Genomic DNA, 26,007 nt, shown 5'->3' on the forward strand with positions numbered 1-26,007 from the left:
AGGAAGAAATAAAACTGTATTTGCAGATGATATGATTGTCTATATAGAAAATCCCAAGGATCTATAAAAAAAAAACTCCTAGAACTAATAAGTGAGTTTAGCAAGGTCGCAGAATACAAGGTCAATACACAAAAGTCTATTACGTTTCTATATACCAGCGATGAACAATTGGAATTTGAAATTAGAATGTCCATACCATTTACAGTACCAGAAACCAACCAAACCTGTAGCCATTGAACCAATTCCAACAAACTAGCAAGTAGCAGCAGAAATTGAAGTACTTAGGTATAATTCTAACAAAATGTGTGTAAAATATGCATTCTGAGAACCATGAAACACTGATGAAAGAAATCAAAGAATATAGAAATAAATAAAGAGAGATACCATGTTCACAGACTAGGTGACTCAATGTTGTTGAGATGTCAGTGTTCCTTAGCTGAATCTCTAAATTCAATGCAATCCCAGTCAAACCCCCAGCAGTTTTTTGTTTTGTTTCTTTTGTAGATATTCACAGGCTGATTCTCAAATACACATAGAAAGACAACTAAAAAGCCAAAACAATTCTGGAAAAAAAACAAAGTCGGAGAACTAACTACTCAATTTTAAGACTTACTGTAAAGCACAGTAATCAAGACAGTATAATATTGGCTAAATGATAGGCACACAGGTTAATGGAACAGAATAGAGATCCTAGAAGTAGACCTACATGAATATTGTCAACGTATTTTTCAGAAAAGTACAAAGTCAACTAATTGGAGAATTTGCGTTTGCTGTCTTTTCAACAAATGGTGCTACAACCAAAAAAAAAAAGTACCTTGGCACATATGTCTGTCCTTATACAAAAATAATTTAAAATAGATCACAGACCTTAAATGTAAAACTATAAAATTTCTGAAGAAAACACAATAGACAATCTGTATAATTTTAGGTTTGGCAATGAAATTTTACGTAAACACCAAACACAAATTTTATAAAAGAAAAAAATTGATAATTTTAAAAGTAAAAATTTTTGCTCCGTGAAAGACACTGTTAAGGGGATGGAAAGACAAACCACAGCCTGGGAAAAATATTTGCAAATTTTTACATATGTCATTAAGGACTTATGTCCATAATTTATAATAAAAAAAAAATGATACAACCCAACTCACCTAATTGAAATATGGGCAAATATCTGAAAAGACACTTCAAATAAACATTAAAAGATGCTCAATATAATTTGTCATTATGGAAATGCAAATTAAAACCACAATGAGATACCACTACACATCTATTAGAATTGTTGAAAACAAACCCTCCCAAAAAAACTTACAGTAGCGAATGCTTGTGAGGACATGCAGCAAAAGAAAATTTCATTCGGTGCTGGTAGAAATGCCCAGTGATACAGACACTTTTTTTTTTATTGTACTTCAGGTGAAGGCTTACAGAACAAATAGTTTCTCATGATGGTAGTACACATATTGTTTTATGACATTGGTTAACAACCCCACAACATGATACAGACACTTTGGAAGACAGTTCGGCAGTTTTGTATAAACATACACTTATCATATGACCCAGTAACCCCGTCCTAGGTAGTTACCCAAATAAATTGAAAACTTATGTTCATATAATAACCTGTATATGAATGTTTATAGAAAATTTAGTCATAATCACCAAAATCTGGAAGCAACCAAGATGTCTTTCAATAGTCAGGAGTAAATATGGTATATCTGTTAAATGGAATACTACTCAGCATTAAAAAAACCAGTGATCAATTCACACAATAGCATGATGAATCTTAAATTCCATTTGCTAAATGAAAGAATCCAGTACCCAGGACTACGTATTATATGATTTTATTTATATGACATTACTGAAATGACAAAACTATAGGGATGGCAAACAAGTCAGTGTTTTCCAAGGTTAAGGTAGCCAGAAGGGATTGACTACAAAGAGGCAAGCTGCACAGGGGAATTTTTAGATTGATTGAACTGTTCTGATTAGTACTGGAGTGGTTAATACACAACTTTATGCCTTTGCCAAAACTCATAGAACTGTATATCACTAAGAGTGAACTTTATGAAAATTCAAAGAAAACAATCAAACATGATGTTGGGGCTTCTGAGGATGTAATGTAGACTCTAATAAATTAACCGTATTACAAATGTGTGACATATCCTTAAATGAACTGACCTAAATAACTTTTGAGTACATTGTTTTGACTGGATGTATAGAGGTAAAGACAAAAAACAGACAGACAAACTGCGTAATCGCAGTAGTCTGTTTCAGGGGTTGGCAGAGTTTTTCTGTAAAGGACAGATAGTAAAAATTTTTGGCATTTCAGGCCGTAACGATCCCTGCCACAACTAATCACCTCTTCTGTTGTGACATGAAAGCATTCATAGACAATATGTAAATAAATAAGTGTGGCTGTGTTCCAATAAAACTTTATCCATAAACACTAAAATTTGAATTTCATGTAATTTTCATGTGAATCTTAATGAACTATTTTTCTCCCTCCACCCAATTATTTAAAAATGTAGGAACCATTTTTAAGTATCAGTGAAACAATGAATAACTAAGGAGGAGAATGGGCACATTTTCCTTACAGAAGAATTCCAAGTAATAATTGTGGATATTGACCCCTCCAGAAGGTGGAACTTAATTCTCTTTCTCTTTGAGTTTGGGCCCTGGTGGCACAGTGGTTAAGAACTATGGCTGCTAACCAAAAAGTTGGCAGTTTGAATCCACCAGCCACTCCTTGGAAACCCTATGGGGCAGTTCTGTTGTGTCCTATAGGGTCACTATGAGTTGGAATTAACTCGATGGCAACGGATTTGGTTTGGTTTTTGGTTTTGAGTTTGGGCTGGACTTAGTGACTTGCTTCTAATGAAGTATGGAAAGAGAAGAAACAGTAATGATAGTGGAGAAATCTGGCAGTTACCATCCTGATGAAGTGATCAAGGTTAACATCACCAGTGATACCTCAGGTTGATATCACGTATCTCTTGATATTATGTGATATGAAGGGAAATTCTCTGTGATATTATTCTCCAAAACCTTGGTCTAAACATGAGAAAACATCAGACAAAACCAGATTGAAGGACTCGCTATAAAACACCAGGGCAGTACTCTTTGAAACTGCCATGGTCATGAAAAATAAGGAAGGACTGGCACCTGTCACAATTTGGAGGAGACCAAAGAGAAATGATGACTAAATGCAGCATGGTATTCTGGATTGGATCCTGGAACAGAAAACTTGCGTTATTGGAAAAACTGGTGAAATCAACATAAAGTCTGCAGTTTAGATAATGAGTATTGTACCAATGTTAATTTCTTAGTTTTGCCAAATGTAACAGGGTTATTTAAGATGTTAACATTAAGAGAAAATGGCGAAGAATACTTAGGAACCCTTTATACTATCTTTGCAACTTTTCTATAAACTTACATATTCCAAAATGAAAAAGTTAAAACTATTGAGCTTTTAATTTCATCCCTTTGTGCCTTAAACTGATTCTGGACCCCCTCCCTCTCTCAGGTCCCATGTGTAATTCTTATCTTCTAAGGCAAGGCAGTGGAAAACTCCCTTCTGCTTTGCAGAGGCTTTCTAGTTGCCTTTTTGTCCCCTCTCCCTGCACAGCTTCAGACATTCTGCAAGTGTCTTGAAGGAACAATCAGCTCATGTTTGTGCCCATCATGTCTTACTGGATTTTGGCCCCTTAAATCCTAAATTTTGTTCATCCAGCCCAGTGATACTGCCAAAACCCTGCCGGTGTCTTTGTCCTCTAGCAGTGGACCTTGGCTGAACAAACATAGATTCTCAACATTTTGTTCTGTGCCCAGAATCCACAAATGCCCTCAACAAAAAAATAGCAACAGCTACAGAATGTTAGCTCACCTCTCAGAACTTCTCCCGTCTCTGGAATCTTGGCACCACTGGTACTGTCATTGAAGCAGCTTTCTTTCTAATGCTTTTAAACAACAAAAAATTATATATATATATATATATATATGAAGCCCTAGTGGTGCAGTGGTTCAGAGTTCAGCTGCTAACCAAAAGGTCAGCAGTTGGAATCCACCAGCTGCTCCTTGGAAACCCTATGGGGCAGTTCTGCTCTGTCCTGTGGGGTCGGTATGAGTTGGAATCGACTCGATTGCAACGGGTTTGGTTTTTGGTTTTTATGTATATGCATATATGTACGTATATGTGTGTGCGTGTGTGTGTGCGTGTGTGTGTGTGTATTCATTTAAGGATATGTCACTTTGAGGACTAAGGTGTGCCTGACCCAAGCCATGGTATTTTCAATCACCTCATATGCACGTGAAAGCTGGACAATGAATAAGGAAGACCAAAGAAGAATTGATACCTTTGAATTATGGTGTTAATAAAGAATATTGAATATACCATGGACTGCCAAAAGAACTACATCTGTCTTGGAAGAAGTACAGCCAGAGTGCTCCTTGTAAGTGAGGATGGCGAGACTTCATCTCATGTACTTTGGACATTTTGTCAGGAGGGACCACTCCCTGGAGAAGGACATCATGCTTGGTAAAGTAGAAGGTCAGTGAAAAAGAAGAGGACTCTCATCAAGATAGTTTGACACAGTGGCTGCAACAATGGGCTCAAGCTTAACAACGATTGTGAGGATGGCACAGGACCAGGCAGTGTTTCATTCTGTTGTACATAGGGTTGCTACGAGTCAGAACTGACTCAACAGCACCTGAAAGACAATAACATATATGCACACACGCGCACACACACACACACAAAACACACACTACTCCTTCGTACTTAGAAGTGTAAGATCTTCATAGCACTTCTTTTAACTACCTTAAAGTTATATTTGTTCCTGGCCTGATTTTAACAGAAGGTAATAAGGTTGCTCTTTTTGGCTTACATTGGATGCTTATCTCAACATATTAAATTATTCTCGATTATGGGCAGCCTGAACACAAAGTTAAAATTGGTCCTATTTTTCTGCCTATGTTATATAGTATTTATTGAATGCTGTTTAGAAGCAAGGATGGAGAGACTATGTCTCACATACTTTGGATGTGTTATCAGGAGGGTTCAGTCCCTGGAGAAGGACATCATGCTTGGTAAAGTAGAGGGTCAGTGAAATAGAAGAAGACCCTCAATGAGATGGATTGACACAGTGGTTGCAGCGATGGGCTCAAGCATAACAAGGATTGTGAGGATGAGGCATGACTGGGTAGTGGTTCGTTCTTTTGTGCATAGGGTCGCTATGAGTTGGAACTGACTCAACAGCACCTAACAACAACAGCATTTATTGAGTATTTCTCACCAAACATGTATGCTTTGTGCATGGCACTGTGGAAAGCACTGGGAATATCTTTATGAAATCAAAGTATCTGTCCTTAAGGAGTTTATGTAGTCCAATGATTATTTAATAAGTGAATGCGAGCCAGAAAAATAGCAGTTGGGGCAGTATATGGTTAAGTATAAGAATAAGAAGCATAAGCATTAATCGCCATAGTTCTTCCAGAGAGAAACTGACATTAATTAATAGAAATGATATTAAACATTCACTATCGTCCAGGCACTGTGCATATATTATTCCATTTTATTCTGACAAAAATCTTATGAAGTAAGTACTGAGAAGTTAAGTGACTTGTATAAGGTCACATAGCTATTTAAGAGGATTGAAACAGGATTTGAATCCAGGTTAACACCCTTTTCTCTTAACCACTAAGTCCTACAGAGGTAAACACACCAAGTGCAACCTTATTTACATAAACCCAGTACTATGCCCAAACATAAACACATAAAAACATGCAATCATGAATCTATGGACGCATACGTATTCAGAAACAGACACAGAAATAAACAGTGTTAACATACCAGAGACAGATACTGTGATCTATACAGTGAAAGACTCTTTCCTTAGACGCAGGTCTGACCAAAGTCCATATTTTTCTTACTTGAACAGTAGTCATAGGCAAAGGTACACCATCTTAAATATAAAAATCAGGTGTGATATTTACTTCACAAAGAATTTATTTAAGTATCAACCTCATCTAGGACAGTGAGAAAGTCCTCTATGAGTCATTAAATATTTGAGTAGTACAGAGGAGAGGAAAACATAAAATGTCAGAAGTTTGACAATCATTTAAAAATGAAGAGAACCCATCTCTAATGAGCTAATGGAAGGCCGTAGGAAGAGAAAATTCTGTTTAAAATGAAACGCAAAGACAAAAAAGGAGCAACCACCCAACATTTTGGTTTTCATATTGTCCAAGAAGATATAAGTTAGGTAAAACCAGATCACTTCAGCAAAGTTCCCAGCCTTTTACTATTTCCTCTTTTCTCCTCACATCTAAACCCCAGGTTCTGGTACCTTTGGGCAGAAATAACAGCATGTGACTTAATCCTATCAACCTGCCCTGTCTAGAAAGTGTGTATTGTTTTAAATAAAACTTACTGTCAAAATTGTGAGGAACAATCCAGCTAAAGCAGAAGGTTCTTGTTGGGCCAGATCATGGAAAAGCAGGGTAAATGTAGACTTCTTCCTGGAATCCAGGTCATGAAGTCAGATGTATTCAAGGGTCAAGTAAGTTTTGAGTACTGTGGCCAATAGAGAAAATACATAACCTCTGTGAAAGAGATACCACTGCTCAGCTCTGGTTAAATGTTGCTGTATAGGAATTCAGGCACAGTGTTGCCAGATCTCCTAGTTATTTTTAGAAATACTGATTTTTATATAAATTTGTTGTCAATTAATTCAAATGAAAAACGAAACACTTTGTGGTCCAAATAAAACATATATACCGGCTGCTAGTTGGCCACCTCTCCTTTAGAAAGTAGAGAGCCACTGAGATGTTTAAGTGTATTATTAGTATTTTTCTTTAAGGAAATGAACTCAATAACATTTAAGTGGTTACTTGGCTTGGGGGAAATATAAGAATTTTGGATGAAATTTGCCAAAATAATACGATGAAAGAATAAATCAGGAGAAGGGTATGTGATTTGCCAAGAAATATTATGGTTTAGCTTTTAATATCTTGAAGCTGAGTAATAAATTTAGCTAATATTTATTGAATTGCTACTATATGCCATGCAGTGAACTAAATGCTGTTTTATGAAGGTTCTGGAACCAGTCTCTTGGGCAAGTTACTTCTCTGTGTTTCAATTTCTTAGGTTTCTTGTGAATATTAATAGAGATAGTATATGTAAGGTGCTAGAACAATACTGGCATAAAGAAAACACTTAAATGTTAGCTATGCCTTTTTTAAGTCACTTATCTGGTGATGAAGTGGAGATTATCATAAGCAATTGAGAAGTCAGTCACACCAAGGATTTATCAGACTTAATACCCTTTCCCTATAAAGAAGACTGGTTTTATTGCCTTGGTTGGTTTTGTTGCCTCTTTTACTTTATTAATCTTTGCTCTGTCATTTCATTCCTTCTCCTTTCATTGGAATTAATGTTCTGTTCTTCATCTTACAAACTTTAGATGACTTTTTATATCATTAATTTTCAGACTTCTTCCTGATGTATACACGTATTTAACCTGTAGTTTTCCCTCTAAGCAATGCATCAGCTATATCCATAAGTTTTAATGTCATATTTTCGCCACCATTTGGTTAAAAATATTTTGTAGTTTCCATTATAATTTTTTTTCTTTTACCCTTAGATTATTTCTAAACAGTATTTTTGTGAGGGGTGTAGGGAGATCGGTCAAGGATTTCATTTTACTTGGATCCACAGTTAATGCCCATGGAAGCAGCAGTCAAGAAATCAAATGATGCATTGCATTGGGAAAATCTGCTGCAAAAGACCTCTTTAAAGTGTTAAAAAGCAAAGATGTCACCCTGAGGACTAAGGTGTGACTGACCCAAGCCATGATATTTTCAGTCACCTCATATGCATGCAAAAAGCTGGACAATGAATAAGGAAGATTGAAGAAGAATTGATGCATTTGAATTGTGGTGTTGGTGAAGAATATTGACTATACCATGGACCCTCAACAAGATGGATTGACACAGTGGCTGCTACAATGGGCTCAAGCATAACAGTGATCATGAGGATGGCGTAGGACTGGGTGGTGTTTCGTTCTGTTTTACATGGATTGCTATGAGTTGGAACTGACTCAATGTCACCTAACAGCAACAGGGAGATCTGTGTTGTTAATTTTTTTTTCTTTCTTTATTTTTAGCCTCATTGTACTGTGTTTTGAGGGCATACTGTGATTTTTCAGGGCTCTGTAATTTGATGATAACTTTCTTTATGGCCTAGTGTATGTTTACTTCGTTTCCCTGTGTACTTAAAAAAATGTAACATCTGTTGTTGGTTGTAGGGTACTTTACAAGTAGTTCCATTTATTAATTGTGGTTCAGTTCATCTTTATCTTTACTCACTTTTTTCTTGTATGCTTGTCCTGTCAGAGAGAAAGAGAGAGAGCAATTTAAATAAATCTCCCACTATAATTTGAGTATTTTATTTCTCCTTTTAGATTTTATAATTCTGACTTTTTATATTTTGGGCTATGTGATTAACGAAAAAAACCAAACCCGTTGCCGTCAAGTCGATTCCAACTCATGGTAACCCTATAGGACAGAGTAGAACTGTCCCACAGAGCTCCAGGGAATGGCTGGTGGATTTGAACTGCTGACCTTTTGGTTAACTCTTAACCACTGCGCCCTGGGGCTTCACTGTATAATTAGGTGCATATAAGTAAAGGTGAATTGTATCATTGCTAAATGTCCCTCTTCATTTCTAGCATTATTGGGTGCATATAGGTTTAGGATTGTGTTTCTCTTCTGTTTGATTCCCCCATTTATCGTTGTGAAATGTCTATTTCTAGGAAACTTCTTGCCTTCAGGTATAGTTTGTCTGACACACTGACTCTTTTGCTTAACATTTGCTTAGTATTATTTCTTCATCCTTGACTTTCACCCTTTTTGTGTCCTTATTCTCAAGATGCGTCTCATGTGGTTGGGTTTTGTAATATTTAGTCTTTCCCTTGGTTTATTTTGTGTATGTATTTAATTATTTATACTGTTGGGTTTGTTACCATTTTCTTTCTATTGTTTCCTGGCCAATATGTTTGTGTTCTTTTTTTTATCTCCTTTATGCCTTCTTTGACAATCAAGTATTTTTGTTCTCTTTTTTTCCTATTTTAACTTGTTAGGCTATATATTCTATATATTTGCTTATTTTTCTTTTAATAGTTACTTTGTAAAACACAATGTATGCCCTTTATTGCAGTATAATACAATTTTTTTGTTTTACTAGTTTTCTGATAATGCTAGAATCTTAGAACACCTGCACTCCACTTATCCCACTCTGCCCTTTAGAGTTATTCTTGTAGTGCATTTTAACTCAACATGTATTTTAGACTCCACAAGACATTGATACTTCTGTTTTGTATAGTAATATTTATATTTGCCTACATATTCACCCTTTTTGGTACTCTTTGTTCTTGGGCCCTCTTTCCATTTTGGATTATTTCCCTTTTGCCTGAAGAATTTCCTTTAGTGTTTCTTTTAGTGCAGGCCTGCTGATAACAATGTTCTCATTTTTATTTGTCTTATATATCACATTTGTAAAGAATTTTCCCCTACTGGATATAGATGTCTATGTTGGAAGTTGTTTTCTTTCTGCACTTTGAAGATGTCACTACATTGTCTTATGGCTTCCATTATTTCACTTAGAAGTCCGTTGTCAGTCCCATTCTTGATCCTATAAAGGTAATGTACCTGTTATCGCTGGCTTCTTTTAAGATTTTTTTCTTTAGCTTGGTTTTCAAAGATGTGGTTTTATGGTCTTATGTATTAACCCTCAGAGGTTCTTGAGGTTCTTTGTAAATTCATGACATTAATTTTGAAATTCTGGCCCATTATACCTTCAAATATGTCTCCTTCATTCCTTTCTTTTTGAGTGTCCAGTTACATCTGTCCCCCACACGTCTGTCACTTTGTCGCACTGTGGGGGCTTATGTGTTGCTATGATACTGGAAACTATGCCACTGGTATTCAAATACCAGCAGGGTCACCCATGGCAGACAGGTTTCAACTGAGCTTCCAGACTAAGACAGACTAGGAAGTAGGACCCAGTGGTCTACTTCTGAAAAGAATTAGCCAGTGAAAACCTCATGAATAGCAGTGGAACATTGTCTGATATAGTGCCGGAAGATGAACCCGCCAAGTCAGAAGGCACTCAAAATATGACTGGGGAAGAGTTGCCTCCTCAAAGTAGAGTTGACCTTAATGATGTGGATGGAGTCAAGCATTTGGGACCTTCATCTGCTGAAGTGGCATGACTCAGAATGAGAAAAAACGGCTGAAAACATCCATCAATAATCAGAATGTGGAATGTACGAAGTATGAATCTAGGAAAATTGGAATTGTCAGAAATGAAATGGAACGCACAAACATCGATATTCTAGGCATTAGTGAGCTGAAATGGACTGGTATTGGCCATTTTGAATCAGATAGTCATATGGTCTGCTATGCCAAGAATGACAACACGAAGAGGAATGACATTTTGTTTATCGTCAAAAAGAAAATTTCAAGATCTATCCTGAAGTACAAAGCTGTCAGTGATAGGATAATATCCATACACCTACAAGTAAGACCAATTAACATGACTTTTATTCAAATTTACACACCAACTACTAAAGCCAAAGATGAAGAAATTGAAGATTTTTACCAACTTTGCAGTCTGAAATTGATCGATCATGCAATCAGGATGCATTGATAATTACTGGTGATTGGAATGCCAAAGTTGGAAATGAAGAAGATAGATCAGTAGTTAGAAAATATGGCCTTGGTGATAGAAATGATGCCGTAGATTGCATGATAGAGTTTGAAAGACCCATGACTTCTTCATTGCAAATATCTTTTTTCACCAACACAAATGGTGACTGTACACGTGGACCTCCCCAGATGGAATACACAGGAATTATATTGACTACATCTGTGGAAAGCAATGATGGAAAACTCCGGGGCCGACTGCAGAACAGACTATCACTTGCTCATATGCAAGTTCAAGTTGAAACTGAAGAAAATTAGAAGAAGTCCACTAGAGCCAAAGTAAGACCTTGAGTATATCCCACATGAATTTAGAGACCATCTCAAGAATAGATTTGGCGCATTGAACACTAATGACTGAAGACCAGACGAGTTGTGGAATGACATCAAGGACATCATACATGAAGAAAACAAGAGGTCATTAAAAAGACAGGAAAGAAAGAAAAGACCCAAATGGATGTCAGAAGAGACTCTGAAACTTGCTCTTGAACATGGAGTAGCTAAAGCAAAGGAAGAAATGATGAAGTAAAAGAGCTGAACAGAAGATTTCAAAGGGTGGCTTGAGAAGACAAAGTAAAGTATTATAATGACATGTGCAAAGAGCTGGAGATAGAAAACCAAAAAGGAAGGACATGCTCAGCATTTCTCAATCTGAAAGAACTGAAGAAAAAATTCAAGCCTCAAGTTGCAATAGTGAAGGATTCTATGGGGATAATACTAAACAACATAAGAAGCATCAAAAGAAGATGGAAGGAATACACAGAGTTGCTATACCAAAACGAAATGATCGACATTCAATCATTTCAGGAGGTAGCATATAATCAGGAACTGATGGTTCTGAAGGAAGAAGTCCAAGCTGCACTGAAGGTACTGGCAAAAAACAAGTCTCCAGGAATTGACAGAATACCAGTTGAGATGTTTCAACAAACAGATGCAGCACTGGAAGTGCTCTCTCGTCAATGCGAAGAAATTTGGAAGACAGCTAGCTACCTGGCCATCCGACAGGAAGAGGTCCATATTTATGCCTGTTCCCAAGAAAGGTGATCCAGCCGAATGTGGAAATATTGAACAATGTCATTAATATCACACACAATCCAAATTTTTCTGAAGATCATTCAAAAGGAGTTGCAGCAGTTTATTGACAGGGAACTGCCAGAAATTCAAGCTGGATTCAGAAGATGTGGAACCAGGGATATCATTGCTAATGTCAGATGAATCCTGGCTGAAAGCAGAGAATACCAGAAAGATGTTTACCTATGTTTTATTGACTATTCAAAGGCATTCGACTGTGTGGATCATAACAAATTATAGATAACATTGTGAGGAATGGGAATTCCAGAACCCTGAACTGTGCTCATGAGGAACCTGTACGTAGACAAAGAGGCAGTTGTTCAAACAGAACAAGGGGATAGTGCGTGGTTTAAAGTCAAGAAAGGTGTGTGTCAGGGTTGTATCCTTTCACCATACCTATTCAATCTGTATGCTGAGCAAATAATGCGAGAAGCTGAACTATATGAAGAACGAAGCATCAAGATTGGAGGAAGACGTATTAACAACCTGCATTATGCAGATGACAACAACCTTGCTTGCTGAAAGTGAAGAGGATTTGAAGCACTTACTGATGAAGATCAAAGACCACAGCCTTCAGTATGGATTACACCTCAACATAGAGAAAACAAAAATCCTCACAACTGGACCAGTAAGCAACATCGTGATAAATGGAGAAAAGGTTGAAATTGTCAAGGATATCATTTTACCTGGATCCACAATCAACGCCCATGGAAGTAGCGGTCAAAAAATCAAAAGACACATTGCATTGGGCAAATATGCTGTTAGAGACCTCTTTAAAGTGTTGAAAAGTAAAGATGTCCCCTTTAAGACTAGGCGTGCCTGACCCAAGTCATGTTTTCACTCATCTCATATGCATGCGAGAGCTCGATGTATAAGGAAGACCGAAGAAGAACTGATGCCTTTGAATTGTGATGTTGACGAAGAATATTGAATATACCATGGACTGTCAAAAGAACGAACAAATCTGTCTCGGAAGAAGTACAACTAGAATGCTCCTTAGAGGTAAGGATGGTGGACTAGTCTCACATACTTTGGACATGTTATCAGGAGGGATCTGTCCCTGGAGAAGGACATCATGCTTGGTAAAGTAGAAGGTCAGCAAAAAAGAAGAAGACCCTTAACAAGATGGATTGACACAGTGACTGCAACAGTGAGCTCAAGCATAAGGATTGTGAGGATGACGCAGGACTGAGCAGTGTTTCCTTCTGTTGTACATAGGGTCGCTATGAGTCAGAACTGACTAGATGGCACCCAGCAACAGCAGCAACAGTTAAATCTGTTAGACCTTTTGATTGAGTCCCACAAGCTTATTAAACTCTTTTCTGTATTTTCCATTTTTTTCTTTTATTTTTTTACATTTTTAAAAATTTATTTGTTGTTGAGAATATACACAGCAGAACATATGCCAGTTCAACAATTTCTGCATGTACAATTCAGTGACGATTAGATTTGTGTGTGTGTGCGTGTGTGTTTGTGTGTGTATACACGTGCGCATTAGGTGAAAGCTTACAGGGCAAATTAATTTCCCACTTGATAGTTTATACATGAAGTGTTTCATGACCTTGGTTTCATTCCCCACAGTGTGTCAGCACTCTCCCCATTTCCACCCTAGCTTCTTTCTTTGTTTTTTGAGGAACCCCACACTGTTTTCCACAGCTGTGCCATTTTACATTCCTACCAGCAGTGGATAAGGATTCCAAGTTTCCCACATCCTTGCTAACATTTGTTATTTTCTCTTTTTTTAATCTTAGTCATGCTAGTGAGAGTGAAATGGTATCTCATTGTGGTTTTGATTTGCATCTCTCTTTTTTCTGTATGTGGAAATCCAGTTTTCCCAGCACCATTTATTGAAGATACTTTTCTTGCCCCATTGAAAAATAGACTTAAAACCCTTGTCAAAAAATCAGATGATTATCGGTGTTTGAGTTTATTTGTGGACTCTCAATTCTATTCCATTGGCCTGTGTGTCTATTATTATACCAGTGCCAGGCTGCTTTTATTACTGTAGCTGTATAATATGCTTTGAAATTAGAAAGTGTGTGTTTTCCTCCTGTTTTTTTCAAAATTACTTTAGCTATTTGTGGCCTCGTGCCATTCCATGTAAAGCGGAGGAATCGTTTTTCCATTTCTGTAAAGAAGGCTGTTGGAATTTTGATCAGGATTGCGTTAAATCTATAGATTGCCTTGGGTTGTATTGACACCTTAATAATATTAAGTCTTCCAATCCATGAACACAGAATATCTTTCCATTTATTTAGGTTTTCTTTCAAGTCTTTCACATCCCTGATTAAATTTATTCCTAAGTGTTTTATCCTCTTAGATGCTATTGTAAATGGAATTGTTTGTCTAATTTCCATTTCACGTTTTTCATTGCAGGTGTTAACATAGCAAAAGAATCCCCCTATTTCCAAGCAGAGTCATATATACATGTACAGGGGGTTAGGATTTCAACATACATTTCTGATGGACACAGTTCAATCCATAACACTCTGTGTTACCATTATGAGGAAGTGCCAAACTGTTACCTAAAGTGCTGACCCATTTTACATTTGCACCAGCAATGTATGAGGATTCCAGTTCTCAACATCCTTGCCAAAACTTGTTATTGACCATCTTTTTTATTATAGCCATCACAGTGATGTAGAGTAATAGCTGATTATGGTTTTGATTTGCATTTTCTAAATGACTAATAATGTTGAGCGTCATTTCATGTACTTATCATAATTTTTATATCTTCTTTGGAGAAATTTCTATTCAGAACCTTTGCCTATTTTTAATTTTATTATTTGTATTATTATTGTTTTATTATAACAGTTCTTTATAAATTTCAGATACCAATCTCTTATTAATGTTCTCCCATTCGGTGGGTTATATTTTCTCTTTCCTCTCAGTGTCCTTTGAAACACATTTTTTTTAAAAAAAAAAATTTGGATGAAGTACGTTTCGTCTATTTTTTCTTTGGTTGCGTGGGTGTATGAAACAATTGTAAGAAATAATTGACTAATTGAATGTCATGAAGATTTTCCCCTGTATTTTCTTCTAAGAATTGTATGGTTTTAGCTCTAAAATTTAGATCTATGATCTATATTCAGTTATGCTTAACTTCTATGTTTATCTGGCTCTCAGTTTGATATTAAGCCTTTCGAGAAATACTTTCGATTTTTCTCTTTTTAAAAATTCTACCCCAAACACATGGGCTCTGTTTATGGTATATGTCCCACACGTGTCTGGGCTAAAATTATTCATAACTATGCCAGAGTAGTGTCCTAAGAATTTTAAAATTTTAGCTCTTACATTCAGATCTTTGATCCACTTTCAGTTAGTTTTTTATGTTATGAGGTAGGAGTCTAACTTCATTCTCTTGCATGTGGATATTTAGTTTTCCCAGTACCATTTGTTAGAAATACTATGATTTCCACATTACATTTTCTCTGTACCTTTGAAATAAATTGGTTGACCATAATTGTATGAGTTTATTTCTGGATTCTCAATTCTATTGTACTGATCCACATGTCTGTCCTTACACCAGTACCACACTGTTTTGGTTACTGTAGCTTTCTAGTAAGTTTTTGATATTGTTATGTGTCAGTCCTCCAGCTTTGTTCTTCTTCAGCAAAGTTCTTTCCAAGATTGTTTAGCTCTTCTGGGTCACTTGCATTTCCATCTTAATTTAGGATAAGTTTGTCAAAAAAAAATGGCAGCTGGAATTTTCATAGGGATTGGTTCTATAGATCAGTTTGGGGAATATTGTTTTCTTAACAGTATTGTCTATATTCTAATCCATGAACATGGGATGTCTTTCCTTATATTTGTTGTTGTTTTTAGCTGCTGTTGAGTTGGCCCCCAACTCATGGCAACCCCAAGCACAGGAATAAAATGCTTCCCAGTCCTGCATCATCCTCATGGTTTGTTGCAGATCAGACCTTTTTGACCCATAGGGTTTGCATTGGCTGATTCTTGGAAGTAGATTGCCAGACCTTTCTTCCTAGTTTGTCTTGGTCTGAAAGCTCCGCTGAAATCTGTTCAGCATTGTAGCAACACACAAGACACCACTGACAGATGAGTGGTGGCTGTGCATGAGGCGCATTGGCTGGGAATCGAACCCGGATCTGCTGCATAGAAGGCAAGAATTCTACCACTGAACCAACAATGTCCCCTTCCATTTCTTTAGGTGTTCTTTAATTTCTTTAAACATGTTTTGTAGTTTTCAGTTTAGAAGTCTTGCACATCTTTTTAAAAATTTATTCCTAAGTGTTATGGATTGAATTGTGTCCCTCCAAAATATCTGTTGGAATCCTGGCCCCTATACCTGTAGATATAATCCTATTTGGAAGTAGGAATTTCTTTATCATGCTAATGAGGGCATATCAGTCAGAATAGGTTGTGTCCTAAACCTAATCACTTCTGAGTTATAAAAAAAGCAGATTAGACACAGAAAGAAGCAAAAATGAGGGGAAGATAGATGTCACATGAAAATCATCAAGAATCTGAAGAATACTGGGGCTACAGAAACTGAAGGAGGCAAGAATCTTCCCCCAGAGTCAGCAGAGAGAGCCTTCCTCTAGAGTCAGTGCCCTGAATTTGGACTTCTAGCCTCCTGTACTGTGAGAAAATACATTTTTGTTCTTTAAAGCCACCCACTTGTGGTATTATAACAGAACTAGGAAACTGAAGCACTAAGTATATTATTATTTGTGATGCTATTGCAAATGAAATTGTTTTCTTAATACTGTATATTGTTTATCACTAGTGTATAGAAATACAATTGATTTTTATATATTAAACTTGTATCATGCAGCCTTGTTGAAGTTGTTTACAAATTCTGATAATTTTTGTATGTGCATATGTGTGGATTTTTTTAGGAATTTTTATGCATAAGATCATGTAGTCTGAAAACAGAGACAATTTTACTACATCCTTTCCAATTTGGATGTGTTTTATTTCATTTTCTTGCCTAATTGCCATGGCTAGAACATCCAGGACAATGTTGAATAGAAATGAGAAGCATGAACTTTTTGACTTAGCCCTTAGGGGAAAACTTTTAATCTTTTGCAATTATAATGTGTATTTTGTGTAGATGGCTTTTATCAGGTTGAGGAAGTTTCATTTTATTCTTAGTTTGTTGAGTGTTTTTATCATGAAAGTGTTGGATTTTGTGAAATGCTTTTTCAGCATCTATTGAGATGTTTGTATGGTTTTTGTCTTTTACTCTGTTAATGCAATTTATTATGTTAGCTCAATTTTGTATGTTAAAACCACCTTGCATTTCTGGGATTCCCACTTGATCACGATGTATATAATTGTTTTTATATTTTACTGGTTTTGGGTTGTGGGTATTTTGTTGAGGATTTTTGCACCTGTATTCATAAAATGCATTGGTTTTTCTTTTTTTTTCTTGTGAAGTCATTACATTTAGTATTAGGGCAATGCTGGCATTATAGAAGGAGTTGGACAGTGTTCCCTCCTCTTCAAATTTTTGGAAGAGATTATGAAGAATTGGTGTTAATTCTTCTTTAAACCTTTGGTAGAATTCATCAGTGAAACCATCTGTTCTTGGGCTTTTCTTTGTTTTTTTTTTTTGATTACTAATTTAATCTGTTTCCTTGTTATAGATGTTACCAGATTTTTCATTTCTTTTGAGTTTGTTTCTTTAGTTCATATCTTTCCAGGAATTTATCCATTTCAGCTAACTTGTCTAATTTGTTGGCCTGCAGTTGTTAATAGTATTCCCATATAATCCTTTTTATTTCTGTGAAGTCTGTAGTAATGTCCCCTCTTTCATTACTGAATTTAGTAAAGTGTTATTTCTTGGTTACTTAAGGATTGTCCAATTTTTTTAACTTTTCAAAGAAGCAAATTTAATTCTCATTGATTTTCGCTGTTTTTCTATTCTCTGTCTCATTTATTTCCACTCCAATCTTTAATATTTCCCACCTTCTGCTTGTTTTGGGTTTCATTAGTTCTTTTTCTAGTTTGCTAAGGTTTAAGATTAGGCTATTGATTTGAGATATTTCTTCTGCTTTAATATAGGAAATTACAAGTATAAATTGTAAGCCATACATGTGTATTGGGAAGGAGGAGCTGAAGTAAATAAGATTCTAGTCTGAGAATTTGTTAATTTAGCTACAAGTTGGATTTTTTTAATTTTTGTTGTATCTATAGAAGGAACCCCGATGGGGCAGTTCTACTCTGTCCTATAGAGTCACTATGAGTTGGAATTGACTCAATGGCAACGGGTTTGGTTTTTTGGTTTTTATAGGAGCCAGAGGCTTCAGATTCCTCTAGTATTCTTGCTTTTGTTTCCATTTTTGACTTTGGTCTTCCTTATGTACTCCTTCTTAGAATTTGTATCTTCCAACTCTTTTAGCTATAATTCACTATTTTTATTCTACAGCCCTCTTGATGTGTTGGTAAGGTGTGGGGCAAGTGAAGCATTCTGTAATATTCCAAATAAATTTCATGGTTTTAGTGGACCTGTGTTTCTGTCCTGTGGCCTTCACAAGTGTTTCTTGTATTGTTCCCCATTCCCCTTAGATGAGACAGGAAGATAGAGGAGGCTGGAATGAGAGGAGTGCCCTGCTGTCAGTGCTCTGGGATAAGGCTCTGATACAATATTTCCTTCTAGAGAGTAGGCCTTTGTTATGCAGAAGGCTCTGGGCATATTTCATAAGGATTACTCTTGCCTTCCTCCTGCGAGAACCTGAAGGCCATTCTTCTTATGTCTTCATCTTGAGAACCTGATAGGATTCCAGGAGCTAAAGCCCAGAAAAGTGTGGGGACTCCCTAAGACTGCGGTTGCCAGGAGCTTCTTATTTTTACTGTAGTTCACATTCTGCCATTTGTCAAAAGTTACCATTGAAATGTCCTTTAAATGTTCTTTCCTTTAGATTTTATTATTTATAGTACAATCTAAGTTATAGAATTAGAAAAGACTGGGTTCACACTGCTGATGTGAATATAAAATGGTACAACCACTTTGGAAATCAATTTGGCACTTCCTTAAAAAGCTAGAAGTAGAAGTACTATACGATCCAGCAATCCCACTCCTTGGAATATATCCTAGAGAAATAAGAGCCATCACATGAATAGATATTTGCACACCCATGTTCATTGCAGCACTGTTCACAATAGCAAAAAGATGGAAACAACCTAGGTGCCCATCAACTGACAAATGGATAAACTATGGTATATTCACACAATGAAATACTACGCAATGATAAAGAACAGCGATGAATCCGTGAAACATCTCATAACATGGATGAATCTGGAAGACATTATACTGAGTGAAATTAGTCAGTCGCAAAAGGATAAATATTGTATGAGATCACTATTATAAGAACTCAAGAAAAGGTTTAAACACAGAAGAAAACATTCTTTGATGATTATGAGGATGGGGGGAGGAAGGAAGAGGGGAATTCACTAACTAGATAGTAGATAAGAATTATCTTAGGTGAAGTGAAGGACAATACACAATACAGGGGAGGTCAGCACAACTGGACTAAACCAAAAGCTAAAAAGTTTCCTGAACACAACCAAACACTTTGAGGGACAGTGTAGCAGGGGCAGGCGTAGGACCATGGTTTCAGGGGACATCTAGGTCAACTGGCATATCAAAGTTTATTAAGAAAATGTTCTGCACCCCACTTTGGTGAGTGGCGTCTGGGGTCTTAAAAGCTAGCGAGTGGCCATCTAAGATGCATCAGTTGGTCCCAACCCACCTGGAGCAAAGGAGAATGAAGAACACCAAAGACACAAGGAAAGTATTAGCCCAAGACACAAAAAGGGCCACATAAACCAGAGACTCCATCAGCCTGAGACCAGAAGAACTAGATGGTGCCTGGCTACCACCAGTGACTGCCCTCACAGGGAACACAACAGAGAGTCCCTGACGGAGCAGGAGAAAAATGGGGTGCAGATCAGATTCTAGTAAAAAGACCAGACTTAATGGTTTGACTGAGACTGGAGGAACCCCAGAAGACATAGCCCCCAGACTCTGTTAACCCAGAACTAAAACCATTCCCAAAGCCAACTTTCAGACAAAGATTAGACTGGACTATAAGACATAAAATGATACTTGTGAAAGGTGTGCTTCTTAGCTCAAGTAGATACACAAGACTAAATGGGCAGCTCCTGTCCAGAGGCGAGATGGGAAGGCAGAAAGGGATAGGAGCTGGTTGAATGGACACAGGAAATCCAGTGCAGAAAGGGGGAGTGTGATCTCAAAGTATAGGGTAGCAATTAGGGTCACATAAAAATGTATAAATTTTTGTATGAGAAACTAACTTGAGCTGTAAACTTTTACCTAAAGCACACACACACAAAAAATAGTAAGTCAGAAAAAAAAAAAAAAAGACTGGATTCAAGGCCAAATCTGCAAATTCTTACCCATGTGACTTTGGGAAGCTCTTTTAAACTTTATTTTATGAATTAGGAAATTTAAGCCATAGGTGTCTAAGTGATTTGTTCAGGGTGATAATAGAAATTAGAACTAGTGATAAAATTCTATTTGAATTCTTATCCGTGTACAAAATTTTTTTTACATAATGTTTTGAATATTCATAGCAATAAAAATATTTTATAGGTATTTTAACTTGTGGCAATTTCATTCATGTGAGAATAACAGGTGTATGTTTTATTTAAATAGTATTAGTGAGATCTCTACCTTTTAATTCTGGCTTTTTCTTAGATTATTTAACCACTTTAGACCTCCATTTTTAGTCTGCAAACATGAGTAGATAGCTTTCCTTTGTTTTTCCCAGGATATTCTGTGTATAATTTCAGTTACATAAATAACATGGTGTTTCTCAAATAGAATTATTGATAAAAAGAACCTTAAGAGAACAATTTACTGCCAATTTCATGGAACGAGAGCTTCTTTTAGTAATGTTCCATTTTATTAGTGCCTTTTGATGGAAGAAAAATATTTTTTCATGGGTAGTCTGAAAAAGCTACTTCTGGGCCGTATTGTTTTGTTCAGACCACTACAATGCCATAATAAAAAATGAAGTAGATACTATCTGAAAGAGATTGAGCATAATTTTCCTACAGTGAAATGTATAACTCATGTCTTTGTGTGGAGGTTTTAATTTTATAGACCAGCTTATTTGTATTCCAGGAGGCGGTATGATGTACTGAAATTAGTTCATTCTTGACCCATAGTTAATAGTTTACAATAAGCTGTGATGTTCCTTGACTCTTTGATTTGATATAACTTGACCTGTAAAACAAAATCTGTATGAAGAGATACGTATGTGTGTAGAAAAAATATAAATTATCACAAAACAAAGTCTGAAAGTTTGAAGTGAATAATCATGAAGGTCATATAGCCCTTTTTGTTTTTCAGGGTATAATTCCCCTCCATGATACCCCTGATCTAGATGGACATCAGTGCTCTTCATGAATAGTGGTCATAGTTGTGATCTTACTCTCAAGGCAGCTATTTAAGACAGCCATTCAATTTTTAGAATGCTCCATTAATTAGAAAGTTGTTCCTAATTTTGTTCTTTACTGTTTCCTACTAATTCTACCCTTTGGTTCATTTGACCCTTAGAGCTTCATAGAATGAACTAAGCTTTGTTCTATATATGTGCAGGGACCATGTCTTAATCATCTTTCCATCCTTAGAGGCTAGGATAGTAAATGCCCAGCAGATAGTAACTGTATAAAATACAGTTTTTCTTGTGTATAATTGAGGTTCAGATTTTTTATCAAGATACTTACATATATTGTATTCATATATAAAGTTTTAACTTAATACTTTTATTACTTCTGGTAAAAAATTTAATGTTTAAAGCCGTATTGACAAAATTAAACAGAGAAAATATAAATATGTTTACACTTGATTATCACTTATTATATAAATCTAGAACTTTATGATTTTTTTTCCAAGGATAGAATTTAAAAATTCAGTATTACTTTTATTTATTCCACTCAGTTCTTCTTGTATCATAATCTGTTTCCAAAGTTTGAGGATATATTTTTTTTTATTTCTTGTACTTCTTTTTGCCATACCTTTCTCACTCATACAGGGAATTATGTTTCTATAATGTTAGTAAAATAAATGCTCCAATTAATTGACTTATTAGCCTGGACAAGAGTAAACAACATCTAACTATATGCAACATCTAACAGTATGGATTACACCTCAACATAAAGAAAACAAAAATCCTCACAAATGGACCAATAAACAATATCATGATAAACGACATATTGCATTGAGCAAATATGATGCAAAAGACCTCTTTAAAGTGTTGAAAAGCAAAGATGTCACTTTAAGGACTAAGATGCGCCTGACCCAAGCCAGGGGATTTTCAATGGTCTCATATGCATGCGAAAGCTGGACAATGAATAAGGAAGACTGAAGAAGAATTAATGCCTTTGAATTATAATGTTGGCAAAGAATATTGAATATACAATGGACTGCCAGAAGAATGAACAAGTCTGTCTTAAAAGAAGTACAGCCAGAATGTTCCTTAGAAGCGAGGATGGCCAGACTTTGTCTCATGTACTTTGGACATGTTATCAGGAGGGAACAGTACCTGGAGAAGGACATCATGCTTGGTAAAGTAAGAGGGTCAGCAAAAAAGAGGAAGACCCTCAATGAGATGGATTGACACAGTGGCTGCAACAGTGGGCTCAAGCATAGCAACGATTGTGAGGATGGCGCAGGATGGCAATGATCCGTTCTGTTGTACATATGGTTGACTTGATGGCACCTAACCACAACAACAACATATGCTGTTCAAGAAAAAGATCTAAGACGTAATAATACCGAAAGGTTTGAAAATAAAGGACAAAACATACTATCCAAGCACTAACCAAAAGAAAGCTGTTATAGCTATATTAATAGTAGACAGAAGATAAGGTATAAAAGCATTAATTGAAATAAACAGTTAGTTCATAATAATAAAAAGGTTCATTTCACCCAGAAGCTATAACAGTTCTAAATATTTCTACATATTTTTTGGTGAATTTTAAACTTGCTCTATTATTGCTAACGTTTCTAAACCAAATGCTCTCTTTCTAGTTTCATGCTGTCAGCAAAATTTTCAAATTATTTTTCTTCATAATCTGTGTTCAGCTGATTTCTTATATACTGTGAATAAACCCATTATTAATAATGATCCTTGTAGCAATTCATTTGTATTTACTAGTTCCTTTGTAATCAGTTCTTTTTATTTCTATTCTTGTTTGGCCAAGGAACAGGGGTATTGGCTAGCAGTTGAGAATGATATTTGCTATTAAATTATATAAATTTACTATACATATGAACATAATTACTATGGCTGATACAGTTTACAAAGCTGTCTCTGTTCAAAATCCTATTTCTTAGTCCTTGAGTAAGCCAGAAGTTAAGAATTAACTGTCCATAGAAGCAGAAATATCCACACATCTTAATTCCAACCACCTTGCCTTTCCTTTTGCCTCTTGTGACTTATCACATTTTGGTTTATGACTAATAATCCTAAGCTATTTCTTTGGTAAGTCATAGCTGTGTTACAATGCTTGAGGCTACATAGTTTTCCCAAATACATAGGTCTCAGAATACAAGTATAATCTTTTTGGAGTTTAGGTAACAGTGTGTGAGATATTACCAATTTATCTTGAAACAGGATACATTCCACTCATTGACTGATTCAAGAAACATCTACTTGGTGCCTAGTCTTTGATAAGCACTATTAGCAAAAATATTATAAAACTTATTATAAAATTATATTGATACTTATTGACAGGATAATAAATTCATAATCCACCCTTTTTGTTTCTTTCCTCAGAAATCCAAACATTTAATTAAACTTCTTTTAAATGGGGGGAGAAGGAAAGCATTTCCCAAAGAAAGATTAGCAACATTCTATAGGCAATGAGAAAATGAATCAATGAAAATCTTTAAATTTTTCAGGATGAGAGAGACCCAGACAAAGAAGAGGAACTGGAACTGAAAAGAGGTCTTTTTTACAGGGACTCTGCCTATGATAGTGACCCCGAGTATAGGTATGAGCTTGGTTAATGCTGTGTTTAGAGATCTTTCTCATAGTTGAAATTTAAAAAAAAAAAAACCTGTTTATTAATCTGCTAGATTTGTGGGAAATTTAGACTTAGTAATTCATTTCTGTATCTTAAGCTATGTAAAATCCTATTAAAATATTTTAATGTTTGCCTACTGAATCTTTTCAAGGAAAACAAATATAGTCAATTAATTGTTATGCCTTTGATTCTACTAAAGATTTATCGGGTATTTGGCTGCTCTGCAAATCTATATATCCAGGAATTTTTTCAGGATATATTTATTGTAGCCTAAACAACAAGTTTCTGTAATTTTAGACCACGACTAACCTTTTTTTAATAATATAAAAGTAAATTCTCTTCTTCTGTCCTGAAATTTCAGGAATGTGTGTAATAAAAATTTTCAAAGTTATACTAGCAAATCCCATGAAGACTTTTGAAAGCTCTGTGTTAATTGCCATAAAATGTAATACAATAAAAGACTTGAAAAATATAAATATATTAAAAACCAAGTGTAAATTATGAGCTTATGTAGCCAAAGGTTCTCTAACTCCTTGGATGCCATGCCACTGCTTACTGTATGGCTTCCACCTTATTGACATTCCTGAGAAAAAATACAAGAAGAAAATTCCAGGTGGTGTGATATATTTTATTATTAACTGGGGTTTTGGACTCAAATCTCTAATTTTTACCTTGGTAAGATAGGCTAGGAGCCTTGGTGGTGCAGTGGATAAAGCACTTGGCTGCTAACCAAAAAGTCAACAATTCAAACCCGCCAGCTGCTCTGCAGGAGAAAGATCTGGAAATCTGCTTCTGTAAAGATTTCAGCCTTAGAAATCCTATGGGGCAGTTCTACTCTGTCCCATAGGGTCCCTGTGAGTTGGAATGACTCAGTGGCAGTGGGTTTTGGTAAGATAGGCTAGACCATCTATGAACATGTGAGGACTCCTCCTTTTGCCCCTTTACACAGATTATAAATGTGGCTTTCATTCTCTAAATTACCTAGAGAGTAGATTGTTCTTGTATTGATAAGCATCCCAGTTGTGAGTGCTTAAGCTATATAATTCTAATTTGACTGAGAAGTGAGTAGGATTGATAGAGGAAAGAGTCTTAGTAATGATTTTCAAATTGTTGTGTACATAAAAATCAACTGGGTTGCTTGTTAAAAATACAGAATTTCACTTCCTATCCTCATAGATTCTAGTTTCTTACATATTGGGGTCAGAACTGGAAATATGCATTTTATAAAATATCATGGATGATTCTAATACATGCAGTGTAAGGGCTACATTACAAAAAAAAAAACAAAACAAAACATTGCCATCAAGTCGGTTCCAACTCGTAGCGCCCTCATACACTTTTGAAAAATACTGCCCTCAATTTAAAGTTTGCTGTAAACCTCACTATTGGTTCTTTTTTCCAGTTTACCAAGCAATGTTAATGACTAAGCTTTTTACTACTTCAAGAGTGTTTTGGTACCTCTCAAATGAAAGAGTTAAGCAGAGTATCAGAAAAATTCTGCTTGCACATTTGTGAGATCACTTTGTAATCCTTGACATTTCTCTCATATCCCTACTTGGGGCCAGTAGGGTAGAATGGTTTAGTCTTCCAGGCCTTTTATAAAAGCGTCTTGATATTAGCTGCGGAAGCTATTGAAATGATCAGGATATTGTTTTTGTTTTATCTCCAAGTCACACTATATACTAGGCCAAGAAGTCATTCCTATTCTATTTTCCATTTCAAAGATGAGAGAATCAAAGTAATTGCCCCTTGCTAGCCTTGAGATTTCTATGAGCAGAAGTCAAGAGGGAGTTTGGGGTCTTGGCTTAGTATCACTCCTCTGCAGACAGCCAGTGACACCGGGTCGAGAGAAAGTGTGTAGACTTCTAGAATGGCTGAGTGAGGAGCTCAGGAAACCCTCTCCCCCAAAAGCAATAACAAAACTATACAAAATTGTTAAAAAAAAAAAAAAAAAAAAATTTAAGGACTCTGGAAATTGACCAAAGGCAGAATTGAAGAAGTTTTTATTGAAGAAGTGTTTATCATGAAATTCTACTGAACCTCAGTAAGAACAATGGGAGTCTGTGGCATTTTAAGCCTGGAGCTACTCCTATGCCCACCTTCATCTTTCAGTTCCATGGCACAGAAGTTCTACCAGGGCAGGCAGGCTGGTACATCAGC

General features: G+C 36.0%; 1 protein-coding gene across 2 annotated transcripts in view; it reads left to right on the forward strand.

Annotated features, from left to right (window-relative positions):
- The window catches only part of SPATA6 (spermatogenesis associated 6), a 148,149-nt gene that overhangs the window by 117,583 nt on the left and 4,559 nt on the right, over positions 1 to 26,007 (forward strand). For both annotated transcript variants that reach the window (XM_004371765.2, XM_023727098.1), the window contains exon 12: positions 23,723 to 23,814. In XM_004371765.2, the coding sequence (XP_004371822.1) occupies positions 23,723 to 23,814 (92 nt within the window). The remainder of the gene's footprint in view (positions 1 to 23,722; positions 23,815 to 26,007) is intronic.

Source organism: Trichechus manatus, unplaced genomic scaffold (genome assembly GCF_000243295.1).
Source record: "Trichechus manatus latirostris isolate Lorelei unplaced genomic scaffold, TriManLat1.0 scaffold00015, whole genome shotgun sequence".
NCBI classification, from domain to species: domain Eukaryota; kingdom Metazoa; phylum Chordata; class Mammalia; order Sirenia; family Trichechidae; genus Trichechus; species Trichechus manatus.